We start from the raw sequence: 14656 nt of genomic DNA, 5'->3' as shown, positions 1-14656 counted from the left end.
TTTTTACTTATATTATAAGAAAGATAGAGTTTGTTTATTATAAATATGTTTGTAAAGTATATACATATGATTGAATAATTTAATTATATAATGTAAATTATAAAAGCATATTTTACATTTATTACTTAAAGGAAGACTACCATATTCTCTAAGTCTTAAATAAGGTTACTACGGTGCTTTAAGCATGCTTTCCAAAGCCTAGTTCTTTTGCCATTCTGCATCTAATAAATCAATGAAATTAAAACAATCAATAAGAGAAGTTTCGTATTTCATAATTCAATACAATTAATATTTTTTAAATTTACGTAGCAACATTTATTTAAATTTTAATATTAAACAATTCCTTGATCTCATCTAAATATCATCTAATTCAACAAAGATTGTGATATTTCTTAAGTCATTATTTATGAAAATTGTAAGTGATAACGTGATGCTTAACCAAATTATCAAAAGATTCGAAACTCTTATATTCTTTACATTTACTTATGATTCAATTAGATTATTCAATAAATAATATAAGGATACAAGGGATGATTTTGACAAAATACATAATTACTATCGAAAATCTTACGTTGTATGGACATTATTGAATCAAGATTTGGTAGACATTTATTATAATTAATTTTCTAGTTAATGAATTACATTTTACTAAATGCACATTCACGTGCTATACAGATATGTTAGATCAACTAATTTCCTCATCAACTTCTGAATTTTCTACAATAGCTAAAATTAGAGTCGAAATCTTAAGACTTTCTTAAATTTTCCAATTTAAGAGACATGTTCAATATGAGGCAAAATACTATTACATTTGTCATACGTATAATATTTATGATAATGAATGGCATCACCGTTTCATATGGAATATTAAAAAATTAAATTTCGATCTTTCTTGCCAATTAAATGAAACAGTTAGAATTTCGAGTTGATCTGTAATCTTACATGCAGAATTATATTTCTTGAATGTAAAAACTGGGCTAATAGGATAAGTAACTCCTATAATTCATAGTACGTAACCTTATACAATAGGAACAAAATATATACACTGTTCGGACAATTTTTTTTATAAATTGAATACGTATCAAGCAAATTTTTACGAGTAAATTAGTTCAGAAATTCGTGTTTGCTTCTCTAAATTTTTATTCTTGGCTCTTATTTCTTAAAGTTTTGATTATATATTAATTGCTTTGCCTTAGCGAGATAGTCTAAAAGATGCATTGCTAACATTGCTGAGAAATTAACATCTAGGCAAAGAATTTCCGTCATGATATTCAACCAAAACATTGACGTTATTTTGTACGTTAGTGACCCCGGTACTTTGGCTTCTGGTAGGTTGAATTTTATTAAGTTCCTTTAAGGAGTGGGGTGGTATTTCTTATTACCTTGAAGATTAAAAAACCTGATCTGAAATAATCATGTTATCTGGGATTAGATTCAGAAGCAGCTTCTCGTCGATTAATCAGCCAACGCACTCAATGTGTACTATATCTATCATTGCATTTAGAATGATTTGATGTCCTCACTGTGAGGCACAAAATAAAATTTCGTACTTAAAGCGGGAAGTTTCGTTTTCAAATCGACGTATGCCTTCAACTAAAAACGAGAAGATATAGAAATCAAGATTTGGAAAATATGTTCTTGTCAAATGATCCGTACTAGTAGTATATTATGCATCTTGCCGTAATGTTTAGTTTTTCAATACCTCCTTCATTGCTTTAACCATTTTTATTATTTCAGCAGAAGATACTCTGAGATTAAGCAGACAGTAATAACTTATTTTAATTTAAACATCGTTGTATTTATACTTCATTAGATCAATTAGAGAAAAATATGCAACATAATAGTCGATTAATCGATTATAATGAGGATCGACAAAAGTTATAAAAACAGGATTTCTTGGATGTAAATACCTTATAATTATTAATTACAAGTTTAACTTAAAAAGTTGATAAAATTTAATAATATTTCGTATAATAAATATTATTGAATTGTCTTAAAATAATCAGAATTTTTTTTTGTATGATGAATTTAAATTAATAAAAAAAGCCTCTTTAAATATTTTTATAGTTCATATGTTGATTTATATATATATATATATAGAAAGTAAAAAATAAAAATTTGTTGTTACAATTCTTAAGGGCATTAAATCCGAGATCGTCTTATTAACTCGTGTTTCTTCAAACATTTTTTACTATTAATATATATACATAATTACTCTTATCATGCATTTGTTTCAAAATTATTATTTCGAAAATACGAATTTTTAGAGTTACGTTAATTGTCTTTATCTCAAGAATGAACTGCTTAAGAATATTAATAGTGATTTGCAAATCTCGCTTAGACTGTAAATAATTAAAAGCTCATTGGATTAACAATTTCTTGTTCTATAAGCGTTCGCGATGAAAATGAGGGTGCTACGGTTGACTTTAGAAATGAATGAAAACTTATTCTCTTATGACTACTTAGATTTAAGATAAAATAAAGCGTAGTGATTAACACATCAGGAATTTTCTTCCCAATGGAAGTACCCTTAAGACTGAATCTTATCCTAAATAAAAATGCGGTAACTGTATCTGATGAATATTAGGTGAAACAATTGGGCTCAATGAAAGTGTATTTAAGATGCTAAGATAATTTTATTTATAACATACCATAGTAATATTTTTTATTTTTATTACTTTTTACGTAAATTTGTTCGAATGTAGCTTATAACACATATTTTAATTGTTTAATGATTTAATAATTCAAAATCGTATTTATATACAAATATATATTTTTATGTTAATATTCATCATTTGACATAAGATATACAAAATTATTTTTATTACATCTTCAAAAAATAGAGTAGAAATATTAATTCAAGTTCTTACACCTATTATTAAAAAAAATTTGTTATCATCTGTCGCAGTGCGGTCGATTTAATATAAGAAACTATGTAATAAAATGTATTTTCAATATTCAGAAGATCTGAAACCTGCAACAGGTGCAGCATCTTACTTTTGTAAATATTTTATATTTTTAATAAGTAAACTGATTACTAAAACAGAAGTAATATTAAGTCACGCGCAATGCTAAATGTAAATTAATAGTTATTCTTTGTATTGATAGCACTAGTATTTATAATAAAACTTACAGTTTTATAACAAATATTTTTGTTGGAAACGTAGATCGAAGAAAGATTGAAATATTATTGAATAGATTGTTTTGAACAGATAATTAAACGTACACTTTAATCAATAACGTGGAAGCTTCAGAAATTTCGGAAATAATAATTAAGTCTCTATTCGATTTATATTTTCAAATAGTGAGTCTAAAAAGGTACGAATGCATAATAGAATGATAATTACTTTGAGTAAACGTATTAAATTGGAAAATATATTTAAAATTGATTAAGTGAGAAATTAATTAACAATGAATTTATAATAATCAGAATGTAATGTATGTATATGCATAAACTTAAAATGTACGAAAAAAATATTGTTCGTTTATGAATATATTAGAAATAGTTTTTATATTTTTGGAATTCTTGACTTTATTTTTTTAATCTTTAAATAAATTATAATTATAATACGACATATTCTGTTAAAATTATGTATCGAAATATTGAAGATATAAAATGCTTAGAATGTAAATTGCGATAATAATATTGAATATTAAATTGTTTTAATAAAATTAAGTGAATATAAATAAGTATTATGATCGTGGACCCTTCATTTTTGAGATTGTATAATGATAAATATAGAAGACTAAATGAATTTTTTTCGTTCTATAAATATAAATAAAAAAAATATGATAAAATAAAAGCAATTCTTTTAAATTATAGTAAGCCTTCCTTTCTATCTAATAAAACTTAAATATTTAAGATTTATAATGTACAAAAAATTGAAAATTAACTGTAGATTGATAAATAACAGGTTAACAAATTTTAAAACAATTGTCAAATGTTACCATTTTCTTTTATGAGAAATACATTTAATGTTCTCAGAATCAGTTTTACCTTTAAATAATTTTGTAAATATTTTATAAGTTCCAAATTATTTTATATCCTAATACGTCATAAACTTATATTATTTGCTAATATTTTAATTTTATCGAAAACAAATAAATAATTATTTGTTATTAGTAAATTTAAAAGTTTTCTTTTTTATGATCATAACATAAGTAAGCAAATGTATATATTTTAAATATATAATGATTATTGCCCAGTATGTAAAAGATTTTATTATAAGTATGTAAATATTTTTATTAATAAATGAAATCAAGAAAATGATCAATAATAAAATCACTATATTCAAAAATTTTAAAAGAATAGATTAATCCTAATAAATTATGATAAAATGCTATATAAGTTAATGGAAATTTAAGCTTTTATATAGAAATATATATTTTTAAATATTACACCGATGATTAATTTAGATTTAATCATCTAAATAAAATTCATGGTGATTAAGTCTATTATTTTTTTTTCCGCAAAAATTATAAAAATGAAGTATTCAACAGTACTTTTACTTTCCCAAATAAAATTTTATCAAATGAAATATTATAGAATTCAAATGTAGAATTATTTACTTATATTATTTATACACAGTTTGTATTTCTATAAAAATTGAAATTTGTCTATTCTATACGTAAAACAGAATTTTTCATTTATTTAAAAATTGTAAACTTAAGTGTAATTGCTAAGGATTATTGAGATATAACTATATTGAATAATATATTTTAAAATTCAAACATATTAAGTAATTTGAAATGAGTTATGTACTAATATAAGTCAAGTGACGAATGAAAAAAATATTTATTTTTACAAATTTTTATTTGTTTTAAAATTTTGTTGTTATTTTTATAGTAAAATTTAATATTAAGTTGATTATTTTGAAAAATTCTTAGCAATATTTCATTAACAATATGACTCATTTTCCTGATTACTTTCTCTTGTTCAAATATTAGTCCAGACAGTCAATTGAAATTAGTTTTTTTTTAAATGCTTTAACTGAATTTAATGTCTCAAATTACAGTTAACTTAAACATTGTTACCACAAATAAAATATACTTTAAAAATACACAATAACGCAAATAAATTAAAGTGAAAATGTGATATAAATGTAATTACTGACTTATCACAAATCATCCGATTGTTGTTAACAATAATGAATAAAGGATCAAGTTTCATTTATGTTCAGAATCATTTAATATTATTTTTTCATAAAATTTCTAATAATAACTTAATTAAGATTAATTTATTAACTATTATTGCAATTAAAATTGAAATTGTTGATCCATATAAAATAACACAAGCGCAATTTATAATACAAAATTTGATAACTAATGTTATAGACGTATAGGCCATATAATATAATCAGAGTTAAATCAATATTTATAAAAGGATAAAAAATAAAATTTTAAACCATTACAGAAATCCGTGTATTAAAATAGTCAATTACACAATTCTGGTGTAGTTTATTTATTGTTTTTTTTAAATCATTAATATGATTTGTTTTGAAATTTTAATAGTGATTTTGATCAATTTTGGCAAATATTTTATATAAGCATAAGTTCATCGTATTGAAAAAGCACGGATATCTTATAATTCTATCTTTCAAATCATCTAAATTGAGAGTAAAATTTGTATTACAGTGCGCTATATAATAATAAAACATTTTTATTAAAGTACCCGCGAAATAAAATACTCAACTAGTGCGTAAATTTGCACAAAGATTGTGTAAGCGCATGCATTGGTTGGCAGTAAAAATAAAATTGAAGAAATATTTTAATCGTTCGAATGTCATTAGTACCAAAAGAAAATTATTATTCCAACAACTTAGAAGCATCAGCACAGCATAACAACGAGTGCCACGAGTAGTAAAAGTGTGCAAAAACAATAAAATAAAAAATGAAAAAAAAGGGAAAGAAAAGAGGCTGGTAGGATACAGTATAATACAGCCACGGAGTTATATATGCAGCGATATGAAGAAGTGGTAAAGGTGGAGGGGCTTGGCATGGGAAAGAGAGCAAGAGAGAAAGAACGAGAAAGCAAAAGCTATAACTCCCTGGCAGCAGATGTCGCGGAGCTCGGCTTTGCCCTCGGCAAAGTGGTCCCAACTCTTCAAGAGGACGGACGCGTTTCGTTAGAGCTCCCGGTGTAAGTCTTGGCTTACGTGACTTCTTGTAAAGAGAGTACGAGCGTATACTATAGTACGTCAGTGGGGAAAAGGGAGAAGGGTCTCTCGTCTCCCTAGTACCGTCGACGTCCGACCAAAGATACACGCGCGCGCTCGTTATATCTATATGTGTCACACGCGCTTGTAGATATATACCCCGGAGAAGAGATAGATAGGTAGATAGAGAGACAGAGACAGAGAGTGAGGGAGAGAGAGAGAGAGAGAGAGAGACAGAGGGAGGGTAGAGGCACAGTAGTCCAAGTACGCGCTTCCTTCTGGCTACTTTGGAGCATAAGGAGTTAGTGTAACTGGCCGCTCGGTTCAGTACGGGCTGATGCTCGTTCCGTTGTCGAAGTAACGTGGGGAATTGCTACACGCTTTTTAATAAACCGACACGGTTCAATTATAAATAAGGACCAATCCGTGCGAGGGTATACATGAGTTTTTCGTATACGGGAAAAAAGGGAGAAAAGAAAAATAAACGGAGCTAGAGCGCACACAAGGGAGCGAACGACCCCTCGGGTTTTCTTCCCTTTCCTCTCTCGTTCTCTTTATATGTATATATACATACATATATATATATATATATATATATATATATATATATATATATATCTTCCTCGTGTTTAACTTGTATGATATTTCAGTCGCTCTCTCTCACCGCGTCCCAGAGCACGAGTCGAGCATAGTACGTACGTACGCGCGCGCGAACTCTGGACGCGTTCGATAAATTGGGCGTCCAGCGATTTCGTCGTGAGTTAAAGATCCGCGAGTGCCTCAGGGTGGCGGTGGCGATAGAGAGTGGGGAATATTAGAGAGAGAGAGAGAGAGAGTTGAAAGAGCGGCAATTCATTAGAGATTACAATTTAAGTAGATAAAAGAGAGGGACAACGGGAAAAAACGGACGAAACGATTGGGGGTGGGCGAGGACGAAGGAGCGATGACGGGAGAGGAGAGAAAGGGCGGAGGCGGAGGCGGAGGCGGAGGCGGTGATGGCGAAGGTGGGGAAAGGACGACGACCAGGAGCAACCTAACCTCCACTGATAATGCGAATAATGTTGCGAATATGAACGGCTCCGAGGCAAACTACGGCGTTAATCAGCAGAACGGGGGACTGGAGAAGGCGCCGGTCGTCGCCGGGACCAACGTCGAGACGCTGCCACGGCCTGAGAAGCAGGTAAATTCACCGCTGCAACTCCCACGTCATTATGCTCGGATGAAATTGTAAAAGGACGCGGGTGTTGATGCAAACTCACCGTTCCCTTCGGTGAAGTCGATTCCAATACCCATTGACAACTACCAGAGGGACACCTTCAATTTACTGTTTCACGAAATTAGGGCTTTCTATGATTTTTGTATGATCCACTTTGGCAATTAATCGACTATTGGCTACGGTTAATAACTTGGAGAAAAAGCCGGCTACTTGACTAAATATAACTGTTTAGCGAAATCTTCGCGTGCGAGCGATAACTTTCTTGCATGTTCAAAACTTTGATTGCATCAAAGCTTTGTAATGTAGACCTGTAGGCAATTATATTCTCCTATTTATTATTAGGATAAACGAAGGAATAGTGAGCTGCGTTGAATTATATATATATATATATATATAACAAAATAATATTTTTGAACAATAAAATTTGCAAATACGTAATATTGAAGCTATTGGTACGACCATTTTTAATTCAATGCCCATCTATACATCTACATTTATAAGAAAGAATTTCTTTAAAACTAATGAGAATGGAAGCTTTTGTCCATTAGTTTTCAACCTGCGTACAACGTTTTTACATATTGTTACCTTATTTTCTACCAACTCTTATTTATATGTTTGGTAATTTAAATATTTGGCAGAAATTTATGTCAGCGGCGCTGAGCGTTATTATGAAAGTGGAAAGGGGTCTGATAAAAGTTACACGAGTGCGCCTTAGTGCTCCCAAGGATTACAATTTATCTCAACGATATCGTGCGATTGCCGAATCAGGAAATTCGGTTCCGTGATATTATAGCGTAGCTCTGGAAAACCTATGGCCCTGGCTGCATTCTTGTATTTTATTTTGATTCGATTTAATGTTCACGGACGTTTTAGCGGGGAAGGTCTTGGCTGGGGGAGTAGCGGTGGTATTTTTACAAACAATTGATCCGTATGGAAGCTCCCGAAGTCGGTATTGTTACGGTGAGATTTTATATTTTTTTTTATTGACCCGACCAGAGATCGATCCCCGCGGAAAAATGTTAATGCGTGCATGTCAGTACGTCGAGAAAGGGAAAATTATCTCACCGCTCCACTTTCGTAACCATACGTGACGCATCGTCATAAAAAAGAATGAAAAAAATATGTGTCCCAAATACGCTTTATTGTGTACCGGCATTATTACGAAGTGAGAATTAACGGAGCGACTGGAGAGAAAGACTCGCGCGTTGCTATTCGCGCACGCGTATTTTCAGCCAATGACGAATCCGGGGTAAAGTGGGGTAAATCCCGGAATAATTTACTTTGTTGAGTTGCACGTGGTATTTATTCCTTCATGCTTTACCATTGCTATGCCACGTTGCGTTGGGGCGCGAAGCAAAAATCGAATATATCCATAATTATCGCTGATATTGTTTAAATAAATACGAAGAATCCTGAAGACAATCACGTGCGGAGTACAAGCGCTTTGTGATAATATTGGTCGTAAGTAGACTGATAAGATATCGTCCGGGCGTTTGCATTTGTTTACGCGTTATAGGCATCATTAGCTATAATCAATGTTTCTTATTTGGCTTTGTCTTTATTTTTCGCCTCGACATTCGCGCGGCTTTAATATTAAATTGCCATATACACTATTGGCTTTTATGATTTTGAGGAGCGAGAGAGAGAGAGAGAGATAGGGAGAGAGAGAGATAGTTAGAGAGATAGAGATAGAGAGAGAGAGAGAGAGATAGGCTATTGGCTTTTATGATTAGAGAGAGATAGGGAGAGAGAGAGAGATAGGGAGAGAGAGAGATAGTTAGAGAGATAGAGATAGAGAGAGAGAGAGAGAAATATTTAAGTGCGACGCAGCTGGCACTTCCCTCTCTTGTGAATCTATCGCCTATTTCTAGTGCAGCTGTTCGTACGACTTTTTCGGTAGCTCCGTGACGGATAATCCAGGCAATTTCCAAATCGAATTAACTCGAAAAATTACCGAGGGCTCGTTATGCTGGGAATTAGTGACCTATTCATTGCAATAGCTATATCGATTAGGTATCGAGCGGCGACTTCTTAAATTATGATAAAATCCTAATGTATGGCCGTATTCTACTAAACAATACAAGTACCATTAAAGTAGCGATTGTTTATTTTTTTTCCCCTCTTTTAGTTTTTGTACTGAGAGAAAAGTGTTACCTCATAGCATTAAAATCTATAAAAATTTGATTAATATATTAATGCTCTTTGACATTAGTTTTTAAACTGTGACGATAACATATTTTTAATTACATTGAATAATTTCATTGAAAAAAATTATATCTATTTGTATGCAACTAACTACGTATTTTCGGTATTTACGAAGTTTTCTTACATGTCGCAAGTCATTTCGTGTGCAAATAATACGAAGGGCCTTTTGTTTGCAAACACTAAATATTACATACACCCACGTTATGCGTATTTATAGTACATTCAATGCGACTCAAAAGATACAACGATTGAAAGTAAAAATGCTTAAGTGATCCCTAGCGTTAATAAAAATGAAATGAAATCACTATATCTGAATCTAAATATGTTCATTTATTATAATTATAAAATTATTTGTGGATAACGATTGGATTGAATAAGTCTATTTACGAATTTGGAGTTACATTAGAAGCATTAGTTTGAATTTATTAATTATTTGATTGATAAATAATTTTTGAGAAACTAAAATAATTTGAAGAACTAGAATAATTTATTTATTAATTTTATAGCCTGAAATTTAATATAAAAGTGAAATATTAATTGGCGCTAATATTCGCTAATAAACGCTGGTATGATATTTATTTTTCTTTCTCTTATTGGATATCAAGCAATTGCATTATGCAGCAATTATAAATAGCCTTAAATTCAATCATAATGCTATGCAGTAGAATAATAAAAGTGTACCGATGAAATCTTTCAAAACATATTAATACGCACATATGTGAAATGTATTTATACTTGCTGTGATTACTTAAGTCTCTGGGAAGACAAAAAAAAAAAACAAAAAAAAAGCCAATAAAAACTGAAATAAACGTATACGTTAAGTAGAGCAGTACTTAGAAAAGAGCTATTTATCCGCATTTTTAGGAGTGACTGAATTTTTCAGCTCACTACCTTAATGCTTATAGTACAGCTGTTGCGGCCAGCTTATCGTCTCTATGTCTGCGTCAGTGAAGAGATCGGGTGGGAAAAGAAAAAGGTGTGCTGGGGGGAGAAAATAATTATCAGCGAGGCGGCGACTCCTTTGGACATCGCCTTGACATTAAGTTGAATCGGGTGGTGCTTTATCAGCAACGACCCCGCGACGGTCACAAGTCTATTTGGAGCATCGCCAGCGGCGATCGGTAGATATCGGCTTGAGCGCATGCGCCCGAGCGCGCGAGCCCTTGACTTTGTCCAATGCGAATTATGACTTGATGGCTTTCTTAATTTTTTTTATGCAACAATTAGTTTGGACAGGGAGAGTTTTAAGAGGAAGTTTTCCAGAGGAAAAATATATGCTGATTGTTATAATTGCGGACTGATTAGAAAATGGCTATCTCGGCTGTCAAGACGTTAGACGATTTTCTTATTGTAAACTTGAGCTTGGAAGTAAAAATAAATAATCATGCAAATTTATGATAATATGCAATTAGATTTATGTGCATGATATCATATGAAACCTGTCGAGTTATATATATATATATATATACTTAATTTGTCGCGAATATCTGTTTGGCTTATTTATAGAGTGTTTGTAAGCTATTAAATATCGAAGATACTATCGGTTAAGTATAATTTGTGTTAATGCTGGTGAAAATCAAATGGCCTTGTAAAGTCAAGCGCAACTCATGCTTTTATTAATTTATTATTGCAGGCAGTCAATAACTTTATTGTATTACATTTCTTTATAAATATCATAATATTCTTTATAAATATATAAATATTATTATTTATAAATTTGATAAGCTATTAAAATTTAATAAACTAGTAATATATTTAATGATTTGGAGATAATTTCTTATTTAAATACAATAACACTCTTATAGATTGAAAAACTTTATTTCATCGAATTAATTACAAAGTAATGTATAATTTTTTTAATTCTATTTTGTAGCAAAAGAAAAAGAAAGAAAAAAGAAAGAAAATAATTAAAATTTAACGTTCGCAACCTTGTTAATTATTTGTATGTCAATAAATAAAGGCATTATACTATAGGCAGAGTATGAAAGTAATACGTAAGCAATGATAAAAAAACATTCTAAAAATAAATAGAAAAAAGTTTTTATTAAAAAATTCGCGTAAAAAAATTATTTATCGAAAGGAAAAATAACATAACATTGAAGTAAATAGGAAAAAAGATATGATTAATTATTACTTTGATTTTTAAATAAGCATAATTTTCTAATCAATATCGATTTCAATCTATTTTTCTTTTAAGCATGTGTACACATTTGGTATATTTTTACTTTCTTTCCTTGTGTAAGCCCTATAATGAGCAGTTACCGAATAGTAATTATTAATAAGGATCAGCCATTTCTTATTAATTTATCGTTTATTTCTTATGCCGTATCTTATATCTGATAATTTAAGGTCATAAATGTCAAATGTCGGTCATTAAAAATTTTATTTTAAACGTCTTTAAAGATACCAGCTACATAAAGGCTAAAATCGGCTTTTATTTGTTGAGAATTGGTGAGTCTATTGTATATTAATGAACTTTAACAGGTATCCATTTGGCTTTGGATGGTTAGAAAAGTAGAAGCACAAAATTTCATTTGCTAGATATGATTGGTGCTATTTCGTATGTCGGCGAATGGAAAATTAGAAAGACTTGAGGAGCTTGTAAAATTTTTCGTGTAAGTCACGAACATTACAGAAACATCTTGCAATTATATTGTTTAACAATTCCTTAATTCAGAGCTCATAAGTGCTTGATGGAAAGCTAACGTAACGTGGGTCAAGCCGATACATACACTAGATACATATATCCAATACTTATCCAGATGTCTACCTCTAAGTTCAAAGTACAAGGTGTTTATGAATATAAAGCGAAGAATATTTGATACTGTCTGTACTCGAATTAATTGTTATGCGTTCGAGAATTATTAAAAAAAATGCCACTATTTGCATTTATATATTTATATGCGTTATTATATAGTATCAAATAAGATTAAGAAACATAAATTTTAACGCTGTTATTACCAGAGCATAAGAATCGCCATTTTCAAGGATCTTAATATTTGCTTATTTTTATTTCTCTTCTCTTTTGAAAAAACACGCTAGAAAACAATTACTAAAGAAGTATAAGTCATTTCATAATTTAAAATAGCAATTACTTATAACCACAAAAAGTTTTAATACTCTCAGGGCGAAATTGCGTATTTAACTTATGGCACTTATTTTACGTATATAAATAACGTCATATAATATTTAAATAAACTAGTTCACACGTGGACGTATACAGTAATACATACAGTACAAATATGTGCCCTTAAAACTATTAGATTGAATTCTTTGATCTTCTTTTTATTTAAGAAAATAAGGGAATCAAAAGTCTCAATACCAAGAAAAACATTATAAATATATGCTAGTATCGCTGTCTGATTAAGTACAATAAAAAAAAAAAAAAAAAAAAGCAGGCGCAACGGCCGAAACCACGAGCGTTTCAAGTCGTTTAATATCGAGTGTCGTGTCATGTTCTAACGAGTCTCAGGTGAGTCGATATTCACCTCTTATTTCCATCTTATCTTCTTCGTTTAATAGCCCGCGACGCATCGGTTCTCATTCATTTATAGGCGTCTCTTGGGCACGTGTCTACTTCTTTTTACTTCTACCCCCATTCGCTGACAATAGTTAGCCTGCTACAGGTCAACCGCGAGTCTAATATTCCAGGCTATCCGACATCCGCTTTCCGGCCGCACCCGCATGGGGTGTGTCACCGCGTCTCAGCGTCACCCAATTACGTGAGAGGGTAGTGAGTCTTCTTGGATTTAGGATACGAAGTTTAGTATGAAGCAGATTGCTGTCAAAGTTTCGCTGGACAAGGCTTTTGTGGGATAATTCTTAGGTCAATGCGATTGCGATTTAATGGCCGTGAGGTATCATAGAATTGATGATCGTTCCATACTTATGCGATATATAATCCATGAAAATTGTTTAACTTTTCCGGCTTGTTACTTTGGCTATTGCAATCGGGGTTGATCGACTTTATTAGAGGAGAACTAATTGTTGCTAAAAAATTTGATCGTCAGTGCATTCGTAGTTCAAAAAATTTGTACTTTATGATTGTTAAATAATGATACTTTTTGATAGCTAATTGCGCCCTTGAATACAGTCCAAATAGTTCCAGATGGTCAACGATAATCTCGTTTAATTATATTATTTATATTTGGATTTTAGTTCTCTTTCGAATCAACTACTTATTACAAAAATTACCTTTAAACTAATATTTAATATGAAATTCTGATATTAAACCATAAATTTACAAAGTAAAACATTATGCAAATTAGCTTAGCTTTTACAATTAAGAAACAAGTATCCTTAATAATTCAGTGAATTCATATTTTAAAGCTATATAGCGTTAATATCAAGCGATTTATTAGCGATATAAAAACAAAAAAAAGAATGAAAACTTTAAATAATATATAACTTATAACATATTTATTTTTCTTCCTTAAATAGAAATTTTAATTGTCTTATTTCATAAAAATATTAAAACTAACAAATATTATTTAATTTAACAAGCGCACATATATTTCGTTCTTTTTGTATATATATATATATATGTTTATACATATTAAGAGGCATATCGTAAAATATTATTGATAATAATTGTTAAATTTTGCAAATAAACCAAAGCTATTCAAGGAAAGTATGCTATACTGTTTTGTAATACGTATTTCAATTTCGTATTTTAATAACGGTTTCTTCTTCTGCTTGAAGTTATAAAGATGCCTTAAAGCTATTAAGTATAAAATATAATTAAGATAAATTTTATTCACGATGCATAACATACTTTTTACCGCTTTAAATCTCAGCTAAACATGCAAAATATATTTGAATAAAAAAATTATAATTGATACAGATACACGTTTAGGCCTTTGAAGCCATAGTTTTCTTTTGAAACTCATTGCCATATATTTAGCATTAAGTAGAGGAAAGTAAATATGAACATGTAGCTTATAATAGATTTGTATATTCAAAGCTGAAATATGAAGATCTCGAGCAAATAGAGGCATTTTCCGAGGTATTTTTAAAAATTTTTTTCAATCTCAAATCAGATCGCTTTAAGAGTTATTTACAAAAATATTATATATTTATT

General features: G+C 30.1%; 1 protein-coding gene across 1 annotated transcript in view; it reads left to right on the top strand.

Annotated features, from left to right (window-relative positions):
• The first annotated feature begins 7032 nt into the window (after positions 1-7032).
• LOC105364030 (ankyrin-3) overlaps positions 7033-14656 on the top strand; it is an 84016-nt gene continuing 76392 nt past the window's right edge. The window contains exon 1 of the mRNA XM_011501871.1: positions 7033-7335. Coding sequence (XP_011500173.1) covers positions 7099-7335 — 237 coding nt within the window. The 5' untranslated portion in view covers positions 7033-7098. The remainder of the gene's footprint in view (positions 7336-14656) is intronic.

Source organism: Ceratosolen solmsi, unplaced genomic scaffold (assembly GCF_000503995.2).
Source record: "Ceratosolen solmsi marchali unplaced genomic scaffold, CerSol_1.0 scaffold23, whole genome shotgun sequence".
In the NCBI taxonomy this organism is placed as follows: domain Eukaryota; kingdom Metazoa; phylum Arthropoda; class Insecta; order Hymenoptera; family Agaonidae; genus Ceratosolen; species Ceratosolen solmsi.
Note: the sequence above shows the minus strand (reverse complement) of the source record. Positions and strands in the feature narration are given on the sequence as shown.